This window comes from Narcine bancroftii, chromosome 5 (genome assembly GCF_036971445.1).
Source record: "Narcine bancroftii isolate sNarBan1 chromosome 5, sNarBan1.hap1, whole genome shotgun sequence".
Lineage (NCBI taxonomy): Eukaryota > Metazoa > Chordata > Chondrichthyes > Torpediniformes > Narcinidae > Narcine > Narcine bancroftii.
Genome location: NC_091473.1, coordinates 152,948,022 through 152,969,083, shown reverse-complemented (window position 1 = coordinate 152,969,083; position 21,062 = coordinate 152,948,022). Strand labels below are relative to the sequence as shown.

At 41.9% G+C, this 21,062-nt stretch overlaps 1 protein-coding gene across 1 annotated transcript in view; it reads left to right on the top strand.

Annotated features, from left to right (window-relative positions):
- rabggtb (Rab geranylgeranyltransferase subunit beta) overlaps positions 1–20,281 on the top strand; it is a 37,271-nt gene extending 16,990 nt beyond the window's left edge. Inside the window, exons 7-9 of the mRNA XM_069942395.1 lie at positions 6,325–6,450; positions 12,212–12,361; positions 19,159–20,281. Coding sequence (XP_069798496.1) covers positions 6,325–6,450; positions 12,212–12,361; positions 19,159–19,299 — 417 coding nt within the window. The 3' untranslated portion in view covers positions 19,300–20,281. The remainder of the gene's footprint in view (positions 1–6,324; positions 6,451–12,211; positions 12,362–19,158) is intronic.
- The last annotated feature ends 781 nt before the right edge of the window (positions 20,282–21,062 follow it).

Genomic DNA, 21,062 nt, shown 5'->3' with positions numbered 1-21,062 from the left:
ATCTAAAGTTAGTATAGTTCTATCTTTCCAAGTAAGTGCTATACATTTCTTAGCCACAACTAAAGCTAAATAAATAAATGAAATCTGATAATCCTCTAAACCTAAATCGATTAATGATTGCATGTTCCCTAATAAAAATATATCGGGATCTAATACAAGATGGATATTATATAAACTGTTAAAAACAGATTGAATACCTTTCCAAAACTGTTGCAATCGATCACAAAGCCAAACAGTATGCAAAAAAGTATTGGCCGTCTGATCACATCGAAAACAAGAATCCAACTTACTAAAACCAAATTTTTTTAATTTCTCCGGCGTTAAATATAGCTGATGAATAAAATTATAATTAATCATTTCTAGTCTAGCATTAATTAATTTCCGAATACTATTCTGACAAATTTCCATCCAAGCTTCTTCAGCTATTTTATGTCCTAAATCTTTTTCCCATTTCAACTTATCTTTATCCCAGTCTTTTTTACTATCAATTTCTTGTAAAATACAATACAAATCAGATATATATCCCTTTTTTGGTATTGAAAGTACATATTCTTCAAAACTAGATTCAGGCAATAAAATCATATGTCGACCACATAACTGTTTTACAAAAGATCTTAATTGATAATATACAAATATAGAATTTGCACTAATATCATATTTCCTTTGTAATTTGTCAAAGGAACAAAAACAACCCTCAGAAAAACAATCAGATAAATTTTTTATTCCCTTCTTTTCCCATTGTTTCAAAGTGGCATTGGAGACCGTAAAAGGAACAAGTTGATTATTATATAATGGCAATCTTCCAGAATATATATTTTTGTCCCAATTTTTAAAGTTTACTTGTCCATAAATTCAATAAATGTTTCAATATTGGCACATCATAAGTTCGTAATAAATTTTTATTCCATCGAAACAAAAACTCATGAAGAAATTTTTCTAAAATAACCGCCATTTCTATCTTTACCCAACTAGGTGGGTCGTCCATATTATTAATGCACTAAGAAATATGAATTGAGCTGCTTCATAATAATGCTGAAAATTCGGTAATCTTAAACCTCCAAATTGAAAATCCCACATCAATTTTCTCATTGCTACTCTCGGAAATTTTCCCTTCCATAAGAATTCTCTAATCGCTTTATATAAATCCTTAAAAAAACTTTTTTTTAAAAAATAAGGAATTGATTGAAACAAATATTGTATTCTAGGAAAAATATTCATTTTTATGGTATTAATCCTCCCTAGTAAACCCAAAGGTAGATCCCTCCACCTAATCAAATCTAATTTAATCCTTTTTATTAAAGGAAAATAATTAATTGAATATAATTCTTGAAATTCCGTATTAACATTAATTCCTAAATATTTAATTTGTGTACTCCACTTCAAATTTGTAATATTTTTATATACTGAATAATCACCTTTACAAATTGGTGAAATTTCACTTTTAGCTCAATTTACTTTGTAACCAGATAATTGGCCATAAATTTCTAAACATTCTTGAATTGCAGGTAAAGAAATATCCGGATCCACCAAATATAATAAAACATCATCAGCAAATAAATTAATCTTATATTCCTCATTCAGAACTCTCATACCTTTAACATTTTCATTTTGACGTATTAATTGTGCTAAAGGTTCAATAACTATAGCAAATAAAGCAGGTGACAACGGACATCCTTGTCTAGTAGATCTTGTCAAACTAAAAGATTCTGAAATTTGGCAATTAACAGCAATTCTAGCCTTCGGGCTATTATATAAAGCCTTTATCAACCCAATAAATGAAGAACCAAAACAAAATTTCTCAAGTACTTTGAACAGAAACTTCCATTCCACTCTATCAAAAGCATTTTCTGCATCCAAAGAAACCACTATTGGATAATTCAACTGAAATTTAGATTTATTTATCAAGGTTATTAACCGTAAAATATTATCTGACGCGTACCTGTTTTTTATAAATCCCGTTTGATCACCATGTATGATTTTAGGCAGATATTGAGCTAATCTATTAGCCATAATTTTAGCTACAATTTTATAATCTACATTTAACAACGAAATTGGTCTATAAGAAGAAACCTGTAAAGGGTCTTTATCTTTTTTTGGTATAACCGTAATTATTGCGTTAGAACAAGACTCAGGTAATTGAAAAGTATTGAAGTTTGTTGTAATACATCCTTATAAATAGAAGATACATCAGCATAAAAAACTTTATAAAACTCTATAGAAAACCCATCTTCACCAGGTGCCTTTCCATTCGGCATGCCTCTTATTGCTCTTTCTATTTCATCTTCTGTAAAAGGTTTATCTAACTCTTGTCTATCTTCTTGATTCAATTGTGGCAAGTTAATATTTTCCAAGAAAGAATCTATTGCATCTCCAGTTACATCTTTACGTTCCGAAGTATACAATTGTTTATATAAATTACAAAATTCCTCATTAATCTCCTTTTGATTAAAAGTAATACCTGATTTCTTTCTAATTGCTGGTATAATCCTAGATAATTGTTCCTTTTTTAATTGCCATGACAAAACTTTATGAGCTTTCTCACCCCATTCATAAAACTTATGCTTAGTTCGATTCATTAAACATTCAAACCGATATGTTTGTAATTCATTATATTTAAATTTTAAATTAGTTAACTGATTCTTTTGCGTTTCAGTAGCATGTTTTTGAAATTCTTTTTCAGTAGCAGTTATCTTTTCCTCTAAGTCTTCAATCTCTTTAATTCTCTCCTTCTTTACTTTAGAGGCATAACTGATAATTTGACCTCGCAAAAATGCTTTCATTGCATCCCATAAAACAAAATGACGAGAAACAGAATTACAGTTAATACCAATAAAAATTTCAATTTGCTGTTTTAAAAAACTAATAAATTCTGGTTTTTGCAATAGGATAGTATTAAATCTCCATCTTGAAGCTTTCTGAACATCTTGTGAACTCAAATATTCTAATAATAATAATGAATGATCCGAAACCAATCTTGCCTTATACTCCACAGATGTAACCCTATCCTGCAAATGTGCTGATATTAAAAAATAATCAATTCTAGAAAAAGAATTATGTCGCGAGGAATAAAAAGAAAAATCTTTCTCTGTAGGATTAACTCTTCGCCCAATATCAATTAAATTCAAATCTGCCATCATATTAATCACTTGGATTGCCATCTTAGACTTCTTAATTACTCTTGGGTACTTGTCCAATAAAGGCTCCAACACCACCTTCAAATCTCCCCCAATCATCACATTAGAGTTCGATTGTCCAAGTAATAAAGACATATCCACAACAAAAGCTGTATCTTCAACATTAGGAGCACAAACATCAAGCAAAGTCCATGCCTCATTAAAGATTGTACACTTTAATTTTAATAATCTTCCACCATTTTTCTCTTCATTCTGTAACTGAAATGGTAGATTCTTATGTACCAAAATTGCCACACCTTTTGCCTTAGAATTAAACGAAGAATAAAAAACTTGCCCAACCCATTCACGTTGGAGTTTCAAATGTTCTTTATCTGTTAAATGAGTTTCCTGTAAAAAACGGTCCTGGCTTTGCCTGATATTAATCAGCCTTTCCACTTGTTTGTAAATGTGGAAAAAGGGATAGCTTTGGGAGTGCTAGCTCAGAAAAGAGGAGGCCAAAGGCAACCTGTGGCATTCCTCTCAAAAATGTTGGACCCAGTGTCACGAGGGTGGCCGGAATGCATTCAAGCAGAAGCAGCCATGGCAGTATTAGAGGGAAAAAGACGAAAATTTACCTTTGGAGGGAGTCTGGTCTGAACCATTTTAACTCAGAAGTCTCACAGATGGTTGACAGACTCAAGGATTTTAAAGTATGAGCAATCCAGCTAGTATTTGTCTGTTTTCAAGCTCTCATCTACATTCTTTGCATTCCATCCCTTTTCACAGGCTGGTGCAAATTTAATCATCTTCAACCATATTTCACACGTCTGATCAAAATGACATGTATGAAGCATTTCTGAAGGTGTTGCCTTTGCACTTGGAGTCGTACAGCACAGAAACAGGCCCTTTGGCCCAATTCATCCACGCCCACTCAGATGCCTTTCGACACGAATCCCGTATCCCTCTGCTCGTGTCCTATCTACACAAGTCCAAATCCACCTTAAATACTGTGATTGTCACCTCCTCTGGGAGGTGTATGGGGGGGGGAAATTCACTCCGATCTCCTTTAAATAGTTTCTCCTCTCACCTTAAACCCGTGACGAAGTACCTTGGGCCCAAGGTGCCCTAATTTCCTGACCTACCTTTCCACTTGTTATCTTGTCAAAAGTCCACATAAACCATGTCTACCACCTTACTTTCATCTATTTTCTTAGTAACCTCTTGAAAAAATCAGTTAGGTTTGTGAGAAAGGGATATCCTGTGTTATGGCACCTCAATCCTCCCGACTTTCCCAATCCAACACAAATTCTATCCTGAAGAATATTTCCAACAGTTTCCCAACCACTTCATTGATCTGTAGTTTCCTGGCCTATCCCTTCTTAGCCTTCTTGAATATGGGGAGATGGAAGCATGTTTCACCCTAGCACCGTGGTCCTCAACCTTTTTCTTCCCACTCACACACCACCTTAAGTAATCCCTTACTAACCACAGAATACCTATAGCTAGCACAGAATGCTATCGTGCATTTTGTTAACTTCTGAATGTCAGGTTGGGTTATCTGAATAGTTAAAATCTTAAAATCTAGTTTGGTCTGTCAAGTCTAGTCAAAATGAAACCTTGATACAAGATGCAGCCTCATGGTTGAGACTTGTTAATCTAACCCTTTAGAACCTTATGACCTATGAAGGAAATGTGCACTTCAATTATTATTTATAAATGATCTCTATTAAAAAAAATATAATATATGTGTATGTATGTGTAAATATATATATATATATACACACACATTAAATGTGGATTTTAAATTGGAAAGATTGAAATTTTATTTGGAGATTGTAAAAAAAAAAGCTGTAAACAGTGGCAGAAATTGTTTTCTCTTTTAATGCCCATTTTAAAAAAAAGATTAGAGGTGTAAGGGGGGCAATGATTAGATTGTTGTGGAGAGGTTTATATCAAGGGCCAAAAGGCCTGTGGGGTACTGTAATGTTCCATGAGTTTCTGACTTTATACTCATTGACTTGACCAATAAAGTCAAGTCTAGTTAATTGGGACCAGTCGGGTTTGACTTTGCATTTGTGAGCTGGTGCCTTCTCTCAGCCCAGGCCAGTTTCCAACAGAACTCCTCTTCCCTCTCACACAAGCCCATCACCCACCACCCCTATTCTGATGGAGGCTGACGGAGCTGAAACGTGAATTCTTCATCCACAGATTCTGTAAGCTGCAGACTCCAGAGTTATGCGTAAAGAGTCAGCGATGCAACAGGAAGTGCTGCTTCCTCAGGCTCGAGTGACCCAGGTCCGATCCTGACCTTGCACTGACTGTTCAAAGCTTGCGTGTTCTCCCAGTGACCGGTCGGGTTTCCTCTGAGAGTTCCCTTCCCACATCCAGAAGATGTGCTGGGGGCTTCACTGATCACTGTAAATTAGCTCTTAATGTAACACGATGGGAAAATAAATTGGAGGAGAATTTGAAATTTAATGGTCCAGTTAGGGCAGTATCTGTGGATGAAGAATTTGTGTTTCTCCTTGTTAAGAATGGGGTGGTGTGGGGGGTGATGGGTGTGGGCAAGGGGGAAGAGGGCACTTGTGCAGGGGTTCTGTTGGCAGCTGGCCTGGGTGGAGAGAAGGCTTCAGCTCAAGGTAAAGTCAATCCTGATCAGTCCCAGTTCAAGGCACTTCGAGCCATAGAACTCTCCGGCACAGAAACAGGCCCCTTCTTGTCTGTGCCGAACCATTTTTATTTGCCTTAGTCCCACTGACCTTCACCCAATCCGACATTTTCTGCTTCAATCTGTAACTGCCCGGCCGTCGTCTCCAAATTGTGATAAACCATGTGCTTGGATGAAGTGTCTACAGTTCCCATGCGATCGTGGGAATTATTGATGATCAGCCAAGCTCGGTCGGTAGGAGTCGATGGTGTGGTGTTTGTGTGGATGGAATCTCTGCTTGTTCAAAAGTAAAATGTGAAAGTCTGCAGACCCCGTGGTTGAAGAAAAAACACAACGCTGGAGAAACTCAGCAGGTCAAACTGAGTTTGAGCTTCAGCCCTTCATCAAGTTACCAGAAACACTGGTTACATAATCTTTATCTTTGTACATGAAGATCATTGTTTGACCTGCTGAGTTTCTCCAACGTTGTGTTTTTACTGTTTATTTAACTATTTTTGCTGAGATGTGAATTGGTTAATGATCGGCCTCTGCTGTCCTCTCTAGATCTACTGCTGCACAGGGTTTCTCGCCATTGCGGGCCAGCTGCACCATGTTAACGCTGACCTACTGGGCTGGTGGCTTTGTGAGCGGCAGTTACCATCCGGAGGCCTCAACGGGAGGCCTGAGAAGGTATCTATCCATCAGCAAGGGTCCAGAACAGTTTTGCAGAGACTGGAATCTGTAGTGAAGCACACTCGACTGGAGGAACTCAAAAGGACCATGAGCATAGGAGTAGAAATAGTCCATTCAGCCCATCGAGTCTGCATGCCATTTAATCATAACCTGATCCATTGCCCAGCCTTCTCTCCATAGCCTTTGGTGTCCAGACAAATCAGGAACCGATCGATCTCTCCCTTAAATACACTCAATGACTTGGCCACCGCAACCTCATGTGGCAACAAATTCCACAGATTTACCACTCTCTGGCTGAAGAAATTCCTCCCCATCTCTGTTCCAAGCGGATACCCTTCAATCCTGAAGTTGTGCCCTCTTGTCCTCGACTCTCCCACCGTGGGAAATAACCTTTCTACATCGACTCTGTCCATGACTTTCAACATTCAAAATGTTTCAATGAAATCCCCTCCCCCCAATTCTCCTAAATTCCAATGAGTCCAGGCCAAGAACCATCGAACACTTCATACGAGAACCCTTTCATTCCCAGGATCATCCTAGTCTAGCAGCATCCGTGGGGGAAGAAAGGTTGACGTTCTAGGCTGGAACCCTTCATGGCTGAGGTGATCTAGGGGGCTATTCTGAGAGTGCCGTGGGGATGCAGAGTCCATCCCAAATCATCAACCATTCTTCTCCCACTGATGCTTCTCGACCTGCTGATGCAAGTCCCTCCAGCAGACTGTAATTAGCTTCCAACTTGTTCTGTTGATTTGGACTTGCTCACTGCTTTTGTTGAACTGATTGAATTGTTTCTCATCATATCTGTTGAGAACGAGAACACTATCTGGGGAATTGCAAAAAGTCTGAACACCTGCCCCATTGTGGATCCACACCAAAAACTTGAACAGAAAATGGTGTCAATGGCACCTATAACATTAATATAATGTGCAAAACTGATTGGAATTGAAGTAAAAAATAACAGCAGCTTCCCGATAGGAATGTGGCATGACTTTTGCTCCACTCACAGTCCCAGACAGCCCCGGCTCCTCAATGGGACCACCTCTCCCTTTGTTCGCACCGGCCTCCGCAGGCATAGCTGCTGTTCTCACTCTCCGCAACCCCCCCCCCCCAGCACTCGCAAGGCCTTCCCCACTCTCAGGCTAGTCCCCTCGGCTGATTGTCTTCCCCTTCCCCTGCTTGGCGTGGTCCCCGGAGAGACCCCCCTCCCCTGCTCAGTGTGGACCATGAAGAGACCCCCTCCCCGCTCAGCGTGGCCCTGGAGAGACTCCTTCCCTTTCTCAGCATGAACCATGGAGAGACCCCTTCCCCTGCTCGACGTGGTCCCCAGAGAGGCCCCCTCCCCTGCTCAGCATGGACCATGAAGAGACCCTTCCCCGCTCGACTTGGTCCCCGGAGAGACCCCTTCCCCTGCTCAGCGTGAACCATAGAGAGACCCCCTCCCCACTCGGCTTGGTCCCCAGGCGGATTCCCCTCCCCACTCGGCATGGACCCCAGAGGACCCTCTCCCCTACTTGGCATGGTGACCCCAGAGAGACCCCCTCCTCCGCTCGGCATGGACTCGAGGACCCTCTCCCCTGCTCGGCATGGTAACCCCAGAGAGACCCCCTCGTCCGCTTGGCTTGGACCACAGAGAGACTCCTTCCCCTGCTCAGTGTGATTTCCAGAGAGACCCTCTCCCTCGCTTAGCACTGTCCCAGGGCAGATCCCCTCCCCCTCTCGGCTCAAAATGCCCAGCACTCTCATGTTGTAGAAAATGTAATGTTGATGAAGGGTCCTTATCTGAATGGTACTATATCTTGCCTCCCCATGGTTGCTGCATGACTCATGGAAATCCTGATTGCTGTGGAACCATTTAGTCTCTGGGCTGTGCTGAGGTCTTCCGATTCAACAGACGGCTTCTGCCAGAACTACACTTGGTGTATCAGCATAGATTTTGAGCCCCAGACTTGGGCTGGAGTAAAATACTTATTGTTCTTTTTCAAAAAGCTCATTAATTCTTTAGGCTAGATAGAAGAACACATGGCAGATGGATTGGACCACCACCCAACTGACCTACCCGCCTGCCCAGTCAGACACAAACTGCCCCAGCTAGGGACGAGTCTGTTGTTGCACAGTGGTCTCACCAACCTGAATGAGGACTACATTCACAAGATAAAGGAACAGAACCAGGCTACTAGGCCCATCGTGTCTCTTCCGTGACTCTACACTATAGTTCCAATTTCCAGCCTTTTCCCCATATCCCTTGATACCCTCACTAATGAGATACTTCTCCATTTCCTGTTTAAATACTCCCAGTGATTGGGCCTCCACTGCTTTGTGTGGTAGTGAGTTCCACAGATCCACAACCTTCTGACAGTAGGGGGGTGGTCTACCTGTGAAATAAATTCCTATTATTGCTGGCTAGAATTTATTTCACAGATTCCGTGCATTCAATCTTCATTATTTGCTAATTTGCTATTCGTGGATCTGTGTTTTCAGTCAACCCCAGTTTCCATCTCAATTTTTTTTTAAGTACGTAACATTCAAGAACTAAACCTGTATATATTTTGTGATTGGAACAGAAACCACTTGTGACAATTGGCTCCCCACTGTGTTCGATATTTAGCTGCACCCTGTGATTTTTTAAATGGGTCTTTGCTCATGTCTGTATATTCAATACGTGCCATATAGGCCATTTTATAGGACGATCCACGAAGCATGAAAATTCCATCTTCAAACTGGCCGCGTCTAAAACTCTTATCTTGTCGGCGAAGTAAAACGCAACATTCTATGGACACTGCGGTTGAAGTAAAAACACAAAATGCTGGAGAAACTCAGTGTTGTTTATGTAGCAAAGGTAGAAACAGAAACAGGCTTGAGCCCTTTGCCAAATTGTGAGAAAATGCCTTGAGTGTCAGAATAAAAGAGTGGGAGGGGGAAGGGGGTGGCAGGAATGAGAAGTGGAGAAAGGAGGGAGAGGACAGCAGCTCTGAAGTGGGGGAGGAGGGGGGTGGAAAAGCAGGGCCATGTAGGTGAAAGAACTGGAAAGGCAGGAAATAGGGGAGAGGAAAGAAAAGGTGAGCAGGTTTACTGGAAAGCAATGGAGTCAATGTTTATGCCATGTGGCTGGAGGGGCCCAGACGGAAAATAAGGTGTGGTTCCTCCAATCTGTGGGTAGTCAGGGTGGGACAGTACATCAGGCCATGGACAGATGTGAGCGCAGGAGTGTGACCCAGAATCTAAATGGTTGGCCACTGGGAGGTTTCTGCGGTTGTGAGCGAAGCTGCTGAGTGAAGTGATCTCCCAGTCTGCGACTGGTCTCTCCGATGTAGAGAAGGCCACAAAGGGAGCCCCGGATGAAGTAAATGAGTCCTCTGGATGTCCAGGTGAAGTGTTGCTTCACTTGAAAGGCCTATTTGGGGCCCCCAGACTGTGGTGAGGGTGCATGTCGCACCTCCTGCAGGTACAGGGGAAGGTGGTGGGGAGGGATGAGTGCACAACGGAATTGTGAAGGGAGCGATCCCTGTGGAGGCTCATGTTTGGTGGTGGGATCCTGTAGTAAGCGCTGGAAATTCCAGCAGATGATGTGTTGGATACGGAGGCTGATGGGGTGGTAGGTGGGGGCAGAGGGGTCCAGGGCAGATGAGCGAGAAATGGAGGAGGTGCGGGTGAGGGCTGAGTCAACAGTGGTGAAGGGGAAGCCACATTTGTGAAAGAAGGCAGACAATTTAGAAAATCTGGACTGGAAGACCTCATCTTGGGAACAGATGTTGCGGAGATGAAGAAATTGAAGGGGGAGGGTGTGAGGAATTGCAGTCTGGGAGTTGGAGGGTTTGTAGTATATGTCAGTGGAAAGCTTGTCTCCTGAGATGGAGACAAAGAGATCCAGGAAGGGGAGAGTGTTATTGGAGATGGGGCAGGTGAGTTTGAGGTTGGGATGGAAGTTGGATGCAAAGTGGATGAAGATGACAAGCTCATTGTGGGTGCATGAAGCAACCCCATTGTAGCCATTGATATAGCGGAGGAAGAGTTGGGGGGGTTGTTTTGCCTGAGTCAGCATGGATTGCTCCACAAAGCCCACAGACACGCAGGCGTAGCTGGGACCCATGCGGGGATCCATGACTACTCCTTTGATTTGGAGGAAATGGGATGAGTTGGATAAGTTGTTATTGAGGGTGAGGAAAGATTCTGGCAGGTGGGGGAGGGTAATGGTAGAGGGTGACTGGTCGGGTCTTTAGTCCAGGAAGAAGCGAAGTGCTTTCAGATCTTCATGAAGATGAGATGGTCCAGTTTGGGGAATCGGAGGTCATTGAGGAGATGGAGGGCGTGTGAGGTGTTTTGTCGGTGAAGTCTCAACACGGCCCCCATCCTCCTCCTGCTTCTGACTCAACTCCGTGCATGTCCGTTAGTTATTTATGAAGTCTCATTGCTCCTCCACAGGGCCCATCCACCCGGTCCAACTGCCGTCAGCTCGAAAGGGCCTGTCACAGGAGCTGGTGGTGGTTTAGTTTCAAAAATCAGAAATAAATGTAAACCTTTAAACGATCATTTAAAGTATTGTGATTTGCTTTTAACAGCGTCCACTGGTCAGCAGTAAGTGCCAGATTTGGGGTGGTGCTTAGCCTTATACCTAGGTTTTCGCTCAAACCCAACATATTCGGTGGAAATTCTGGGGTCGCCCAATACACGTCAACAGCACATCCAGTAGTTGGCTCGCATCAACTCCTTTGAAGTATCGAACTAATTAAGGTCTGCGAATGTTTTTGCAACATGGGGCATAATCGTGTTGTTCAGGAGAGGTACCTTGCATACAAACGAGAGTTCCTTAACAGCACCTGCTTGTTATCCATGAGGAGTCCATGCCTTGCAAATAATGAGGGCTTTGTGTAACTTTGAGAAGGTGGGGGAGTGATTTTTGTCACGGTTTAACTGGGCTCTCTATTGCTTAGACACATTGAACGATAGTCGAGGATTATCCCGACATTGTCACAATCCCTTGGGATGGAGGTTGACAATTTCATTCAGGTTTTGTGGCATCCGAAGTTGTTGAGATTATTGTGTCCACAGTAGACTCTTCCACAATTGGGGCAGGGTTTGTCTGACTGGGCGGGTGGGTGGGTTGGTTGAACATAAGAATCAGGAACAGGAATCAGTCTGCTCCACCATTCAATGAGACCATGACTGATCTGATGATCGGCTCATCTCCATCAACTTGCCTTTTCCCCATATCCCTTCATTCCCCTACTATGTAGAAATCTATCCAACCTTGTCTTAAATATATTTACTGAGGTCACCTCCACTGCTTCAATTGGCAGTGAATTCAACAGATTCCCCACCCCCTCTCTGGGCAAAGCAGTTCCTCCTCACCTCTGTCCTAAATCTACTCACCTGAATCTTAAGGCGATGTCCCCTAGTTCTGGTCTCCCCCTCCGATGGGAACAATTTACCTACCTCAGTCCTACTGTATTTCATACTTTGATGTATTTCTATAAGATCCCCTCTCATTTTCTAAATTCCAGTGAATTCAGTCCCAGATAACCATTAGGGGGTGGGTGGTCCACTCCATCTGCCACATTCAGGCCATGCTTGTGGGCTAGTATGTGATGGTCTGAAAGGCCTGTTTCTGTGTTCTCTCTGACTCTGAAATGCAATGTTACAGGTCGAGCCTGTTTTTTGAGAAGGAATATTAAAGTTGAATCTTGTAAATGTACCCTAGTTTTGGGTTTTGGCCATCAGGGTTTATAAGCTAATGCGAGATTGTTGTATTTACTGAATCCAGCTGCCCGATGTTTGTTACTCCTGGTGGGTTCTGGCTTCTCTGAAGATCATCGGACGCTTGCACTGGATCGACAAGACCAAACTGTCCTGTTTCATTTTGGCCTGTCAGGATGAGGAAACCGGTGGGTTTGCAGACAGGCCTGGAGATGTTGTAAGTGCCCAGTAACCAGGGCTGAGGGGGTTATTTGCTGGGGGGATGAAAGGAAATTTTAGTTGCATTTAGAGCCTGGCATGCAGCACCATAAAATCATGGCAAATAGGAACAGGAGACCCTTTGAGCCTGCTGTACTATTCTATACAATTATTGGTTATCATATGACTCAATGCCCTGTTTCTGCTTTCTCTCCATTTCCCTTGACTCCTTTAGCACAATGAACTCAGTGACCTAATGAATTGACCATGTTATGAGCCCAGAGGACTCCAAAAACCAGTAGCAATTCATCAAAACAATGGTTACTTTAACAAAAATGTTTTTAATTTTCTTCATACATAATAATATCGATCTTTAATATATTACCATTAACTTAACCCCCTTCTAATTCTAAGTGCACCAGTATGTAATGTGTGGTTGTGTTCAGGAAAGTCCTTTGTTTCATTGTCCAATCATTCACTTTTCATTTCTCCAAGTTCACAGGGATCAGGCAATTTGCAGACTGTGCACAGAATTAATTATTTATTTTCTTCTCCGGGCAAAGGAAGGTCTTTGTGGGTTTCAGAGAGAGATATTTGTTGTTCGTTGGACACACGCACACACAAACTGATCTCTTTCAATCAGCCACTTCAGTGTCTTGCCGAAGAAAACCCTCATAGGTTTTTCAAAAGATAATCTCTTCTTCCAGGTTACCACAGAGTTCTTCTTTTTCCCCTATTTCAGGAGGAACATTCACCAGGCCACACCCTCTTGTAATTGACTACAAGTGTTTAGAATTCGCTGAACTCAGAGCTCAAAACCCATCTTCAAATAGGGTTAAACAGCAGGCCTGCAAAACTTGCAGTTTCCAACAACAACTCCTGCTGTAAAGTGACTGTCTCTCTCCCCCCCCCCCCCTCCCTTTCTCTCTCTCTCTCCAAAGAGGATAGCATGCATTTTCCTCTCTGCAAAACAACATGACCGCTCTTAGAACAGCAAACTTCAACCAGACTTGGATGCTGCCACCCGGCAAAAGAGTAATTAGTTTCTGAGCCTGGGCATCTGTTGCTTTAAAGACAATTTTGATTCCACAACATCAGTCCAATTAACACCTAGTTGTGAAGTCTTCGTAGACATTTTCAAAGTCACTGAAAAGACATTTTGTGAAATGTTTGTGAAGTGCCACCTTAACTAAACCGCACAATCTATACCTTTTAAAGATATATTTTATCATCATTTTATTAACCCATTTCATAACAGCCTCAACAACTTTCTGTTCCTCGAGTTCACATCACTGAGTGAAGAAGTTTTTTTTCCTCGTCTAGTCCTCAGTGGCTACCCTTATCTCCCAGTGGCCATCCATTTCATTTCCCCATCCCACTCCCTTGCTGGCATGTCTGTCCATGGTCTCGTCTCGTGTGCTACCAAACTTTGACCACCTGCAAATTGGAGGAACACCACCTCATCTTCAGACTGGGCCCTCTCCAACCAAATTGGAGGAACACCACCTCATCTTCAGACTGGGTCCTCTCCAACCAAATGGCATTAACATTGACATCTCTGGCTTTTGTTAAAATCCACCAACACCCCCCACCCCACCTTCACCTCCCCCCAGTTCTGTCAATCCCTTCCCTGTCTCCTTTCGCACAGACATGATAAATTCTCACCACTCCCCTCATCATATCCAATGAACACCTTCTGTGGGTCTGGAGCCCCTCCCCCAGAAGCACTGTCTGCATTCTGAGATTACCTGCTTTATTTTGCACATTCTGCTTATTCGCTGAAGAGGGCTCATGCCCGAAACATCGGTAATATATCTTTGTCTCCTATGGACACTGAAAGACTGGCTGGGTTCCTCCAGTTTTTTCACAGTGTTTTAACTTTTTACCCCCTTATCCTTGTACTGTGACCTCTTATATTGGACTTCATGAACATGGCGAACTGTGACCTCTTGTTTTGGACTTCCCGAACATGGTGAACTGTGACCTCTTGTTCTGGACTTCCCGAACATGGCGAACTGTGACCTCTTGTTTTGGACTTCCCGAACATGGGGAATGTGACCTCTTGTTTTGGACTTCCCGAACATGGTGAACTGTGACCTCTTGTTCTGGACTTTCTGAATATTGGGAACTGTGACCTCTTGTTCTGGACTTCCCGAACATGGGGAACTGTGACATCTTGTTTTGGACTTCCCGAACATGGCGAACTGTGACCTCTTGTTTTGGACTTCATGAACATGGCGAACTGTGACCTCTTGTTTTGGACTTCCCGAACATGGGGAACTGTGACCTCTTGTTTTGGACTTCATGAACATGGCGAACTGTGACCTCTTGTTTTGGACTTCCTGAACATGGGGAACTGTGACCTCTTGTTCTGGACTTCCCGAACATTGGGAACTGTGACATCTTGTTCTGGACTTCCTGCACATGGGGAACGTGACCTCTTGTTCTGGACTTCCCGAACATTGGGAACATTCTTCCTGCATCCAACCTGTCTAGTTCTGTTGGAATGTTGTCTCAAAGTACATTTTAATTTGTCTTTCAATGAATTCTCTAAAATCCTGCCTTTTAAATAGCATGGAGTTTAATCTCCATCTATACATTCTTGGAGGGATGTCCTCTAGCTCTATTGCCAATAACAGGGGTGAATGGTCCGATAATATTCTAGCTTTATATTCTGTTTTTCTTACTCTATCTTGCATACGAGCTGATAACAGAAATAGGTCTGTTCTTGAGTATGTTTTATATCTACCCGAATAATATGAATATTCCTTTTCCTTTGGGTGTTGTTTCCCCATATATCCAAAAGTTGCATTTCTTGCATCGATTTAATTATAAATTTGGTTACTTTGTTCTTTCTGTTAATTTTTTTCCCAGTTTTATCCATATTTGAATCCAAATTAAGGTTGAAATCCCCTCCTATTAATATGTTCCCTTGCGTATCTGCTATCTTCAAAAAAATATCTTGCGTAAACTTTTGATCTTCTTTGTTAGGTGAATATACATTGAGTAGATTCCAAAACTCCGAATATATCTGACATTTTATCATTGCATATCTCCCTGCTGGATCTATAATTTCCTCTTCTATTTTAAATGGCAAATTTTTACTAATTAATATAGCTACTCCTCTTGCTTTTGAATTATACAACGCTGCTGTTACATGTCCTACCCAATCTCTCTTTAATTTCTTGTGCTCCAATTCAGTTAAATGTGTTTCTTGCACAAATGCTATATCAATATTTTCTTTTTTCAGTAAATTTAGCAGTTTCTTCCTTTTGATTTGGTTATGTATTCTGTTAATATTTAAAGTCATATAGTTCAACGTAGCCATTTCATACTTTGTTTATCTTTCCTTTCCGTTTCTCCATCATCACCTTTCCTTCTTATCCATTTCTGCTTTCTTGTTTTGAACACTTTATAAGACAACATTTCTAAAACATCAAACATTTTCCTTATTCTGCTATTTAAAACTTATTTAACCCCATTCTCCCCTCCCCCTCCTGAGTTGCCCTTTATCCCTTGTCGGACAACCACATCTCCCCTCTCCATTTGGATTTGCGAATTCACTCGCAAACGTCAACTGATTTTGCAGTGACCGTAACACCTCCCCACCCAGCCCCCCCCAGAAAAGATTTCAATTTTCATATGGAACAAAGGTCACTCTTTTAATTCCCTCCTTATTCCCTCTATTCCCTTTCATTCCCTTATTAATTCTTATCTATACTCTATATATTTTCCTCTAAATACGGTTACATTCATGTATACACACATATACATACACATCCATATATACATATATATATATATATGTGTATACACATACATATACCCATATACACACATACACATAGTTCGTGGTCATTTTTACTCTCATTACATGTCTTCATCTCTCTGCCTGTTTTGTAGTTGTTCTGCAAATTTTCGTGCTTCCTCTGGATCCGAGAATAGTCTGTTTTGTTGCCCTGGAATAACTATTTTAAGTACCGCTGGGTACTTTAACATAAATTTATATCCTTTTTTCCATAAGATCGTTTTTGCTGTATTGAACTCCTTCCTCTTCTTCAGGAGTTCAAAACTTGTGTCTGGATAGAAAAAAATTTTTTTGACCTTTGTATTCCAGTGGCTTTTTGTCTTCTCTTATTTTCTTCATTGCTCTCTCCAATATATTTTCTCTTGTTGTATATCTTAAAAATTTTACTAAAATGGATCTTGGTTTTTGCTGCGGTTGCGGTTTCGGGGCTAATGTTCTATGTGCCCTCTCTATTTCCATTTCTTCCTGTAATTCTGGTCTTCCTAGGAACCTGGGGATCCAATCTTTTATAAATTCTCTCATATTCTTGCCTTCTTCATCTTCCTTAAGGCCCACTATCTTTATATTATTTCTTCTATTATAGTTTTCCATTATATTTATCTTCTGAGCTAACAGCTCATGTGCCTCTTTAACTTTTTTATTAGATTCTTCTCATTTCTCTTTTAAGTCCTCTACTTCCATTTCTACGATTATTTCTCGTTCTTCCACATTATCCACTCTTTTTCCTATCTCTGATATGACCATTTCTATTTTATTCATTTTTTCTTCTGCATTCTTAATTCTTCTTTTTATCTCATTAAATTCTTGTAATTGCCATTCTTTCACTGATTCCATATATTCTTTGAAAAAAGATACATCCATTGTCTTGCTTTTCTCTTCTTCTTCCATTTCTTTCTGTTCTTCTTCTTCTTCTTCCTCTGGGTTGACCATCTGTTGTTTCCTTGTTTTCTTTTTACCCTCTTCTTTCTTGTTGTCGTTATTGTCTGTGTTCTGCGCCTGTTGCTGTGTTGCAGGTGTCTCTCTCAGCTGTGGAGATCGACTCCGCAGCTGTTCCCCCCTCCCGTCAGTGCGCGGTTGCGCACTTTTACTCGGCTCTGTGAGCCATTTTTGTAGTCCCGAGCCCGGGACTTCCACTGACCTGAGGGAGCGGGCTTCTCTCTCCGCGGCGGGCCTCCTCAGACAGGTAAGGCCTTCACCTTCTTCTTCCGACGTTCTTTCTTCTTCCCGTTGTTTTCGACTTTTCTCTCTTCGCTGCCATTTTCTTCTCACCTTTATTTTTACTTTGTTTTAAATTTTAATCTTGTACCTTTGTGTTTTGAGCGTTTTTTTTAACTTTTCCGGAGAGGGCTGGAATTCCCTGACCGGCCACTACTCTATCACGTGACTCCTTGGAATGTTGTCTCCATGAGATCCTCTCTCATTCTTCTAAATTCTACTGAGTATATCCCTGTTCTCTCTAGTCCTCCTTCATTCGTCAGTCCCGCCATTCCAGCGATCAGTCAGGTGAACCATCTCTGCCCCCCCCCCCCCATCCCCCCACCCCTCCTCCCCCTAAATACTGGGAATATCCTTCCTTAGGTCAGGAGACCAAAATTGCACACAATAGTCAAGGTGTGGTTTCACTAAGGCCCTGTACGCCTACCTCCCTGCTTTTATATTCAAGTTCATTTATTATTTTCTGAAAGTGGTGTCACAGGTGGATAGGGTTGTAAAGAGAGCTTTTGGCATATTGGCCTTCATAAATCAAAACATTGAGAATTGGAGTTAGGATGTTCTGGTAAAGTTGGTGTAGCCAAATTTGGAGTATTGTGTGCAGTTTTGATCACCAAACTACAGGAAAAGTATTAATAAGATAGAGAGAGTGCAGAGAAGATTTACTGGGATGTTGCCTGGACTTCAGGAACTGAGTTACAGGGAAAGGTTGAACAGGTTCGAACTTTATTCCCTGGAGTGTAAAAGAATGAGGGGAAATTTGATCGAGGTATTTAAAATGATGAGGTGAACAGACAGAGTAAATGTAGACAGGCTTTTTCCACTGAAGGAGAGATACAAACCAGAGAACATGGGTTAAAGGGTGAAAGGGGAAATGTTTAGGGGGAACATGAGGTGACCTTCTTCACACAGTGAGTGGTGGGAGTGTGGAACGAGCTGCCAGCTGAGGTGAATGTGGGCTGAATTTTAACATTTAAAAAGAATTTGGCCAGGTATATGGATGGGAGGGGTTTGGAGGGCTATGGGCTGGGTGCAGGTCAGTGGGACTAGGTAAAAAAAATAGTTCGGCACAGTGTGGAAGGGCAGAAGGGGCTGTTTCTATGCTGTAGTGTTCTATGGTTCTATTATGAATTGACTACACATATAACCAGATGAAACAGTGTTTCTCCGAGCCTTCTAGTAAAGACCAACGTGCCATTTGTTTTCTTCACCACCTGCTGCACTTGTGTTCCAATCTTCACTGATTGACACACTGTGACCCCCAGTCTCATTGCACCATGGTGCCATAGTTTGTCTAAGGACCATACATATTGCATTTAGGCATCACATTACAATAAGACATCGAGTGAGGCCGGCGTCAGAATCAGCGCAGATGAGCCATTTGCTGCCTCGTGTCTGTCCCGGTAAGAAATGAAAGCACCACTTTTACAGGAGATAGAGTTAGAAGACCAGGGGCAATAATTTAAAACGGGACATGAAATTTTTGATGGGATTGAATTTCTGGAATTCTCTGCCCCCAAGGATAGTGGAGACCAGATAATTCGATGGATGTATACAATGGAGATAGATACATATTTGATAGATGGGGTAGCTGAGGGCTATGGGGAACTAGCACAGAAGAGGCCAGCGTTGATCAGTCAGGATTATATTAGATAGTGGGGCAGGAGTACCTGAAGCAAACCCATTTATTGTAAATCCTTATTATTTGAGGTGAGAGTATAATGTTTATAACTTCACACAGAAGTTAGAGGTTGGAGAAAAGTGTGTTCCTAACTTTTTGCTTATCTTTGTGTTAGGTTGATCCCTTCCACACCTTGTTCGGTGTGGCAGGCCTTTCCCTCATGGGAGACCAGCAGATCAAGGCAGTGAACCCGGTGTTCTGCATGCCTGAGGAGACCTTGCAGAGAATCGGCCTCCAGCCAGAGCTGCTGAGCTAAGGGAAAGTCGGGTCCTGGTGCTTTTGAAACTTGACTTCAGGAGACTCGTGACTGTGACAAGGGATACGAATGTCCAATCACCCCTTGGGTTTGGCAAAGACCTGTGAGCAAAGACTGCCCTTGGTTCATTCAGTTCAGGTTTCTTGTGTACCACTAGAATGCAGGTGCTGATAGGCACTGCATCATTGCTAACTGTTGTATTTGCAGATGACATCCCCTCCATTGCACAGACTGGATCCTCTATCTGTTACACGTTGTTCCGCCTGACGCTGATGCAGTTTGACATGATTGACTCGAGATGGTGGGACCTCCAGGCTCTGCATTGATGAGGTTGATCAAAGGTGATAAATAAATGGCCTTCAAAAGAGCAAGAAATGCCAAAGGCTGGAATGGAAATTATATATAGATATATATACATATATACATATATATATTATATATCTATATATATCTATATATAGATATATATATATATCTATATATAGATATCTATATATAGATATATAGATATCTATATATATATCTATATATATTTATTTTATTTTTTAAACAGATGAAATAACCCCAAAATGAGGAATGACTGCGCATCTGTGGAGAGAAAAATGGGTAATGTTTCAGGTCCAGATCTGGGGAGGAGAGACGAGTTGGCAAAGGTGACAGAGCCCTGAAACATCACTTGTTTAACTATCCCCACAGATGCTGCCGATCTGCTGGGACCAGGTTTCACCAAAGACCCAGATGTAGACACTAAATCAGAACAGATGGTCCAGCTTATTCAGTTTTACTTTCTCCATGTTTAGAGATTGGGCAGCGAGTAAATCAGATTTAATAGATGACCTTAACGTTGTTAATTCTTGTTCTTTAAAGCACCGAGGAATCATACCCAATCCAGAGTTATGAGCAAGTAGTCGAGGTAGCACCTAAACACGGGGGCACAGCACAATGGGGTGGGGGAGGAGCATGTCACGCCCTGTTGGAGGGACAGTACTGAGGGGGGGGTCACACTGTGGGAGGGGCAGTACTGGGGGGGGATTCACACTGGGAAGGGCAGTACTGGGAGGGGTGAAACACTGTGAGAAGGGCAGTACTGAGGGGGGTGAAACACTATGGGAGGGGCTGTACTGAGGGGAGTGTCGCACTATGGGAGGGGCAGTACTGAGGGTTCACCACACAATGAAGTTCCTAGGTTTCTGATGAAGCTCTAAACTAAAATCCGTGGGACACTGAGGTGATGGGAGTGATATGCTCATATCTGTACGGTCTTGGTATTAAATTTTCGATGTTAGGTCAAACAGTTGCCTTCTCTCTAGTTACACTGATGGGAGGACTCTGGGTGTCAGTAAACTGTTAACACTTGGTTCTCTTCAGCTCTCACAGGGGGAAATATCTTCCTCATGCAGATTAGAGATGTCTTTCAAGCACGGTACAACTGCCTCGTTACTGACCGTAGATTGGAAGAGATTACATTTCCTTTCTTGGCACTTTTTAATAGCTTTATTACCCAACAATTTTGGACTTTGTTATGCCTCAAAGATAGAAGATTGTTTTCATTTTGAAAATTAAAGTTATTGACAGGATTTATTTGATGCTCTGTTTCTGGGTTATGGCCAGGATGCCAAGAATATTCTCAAACGTCACTAATATCAACTCTGGAGTGAGAGTGACAATGCCAAGGAAATATTCCAACCGGATAGGTTTCAGCCAAGTTGTTAGGGGTATTTGATGTAGAAAATAATAGGTTATTGAATAGCCAGGGCTTCAAA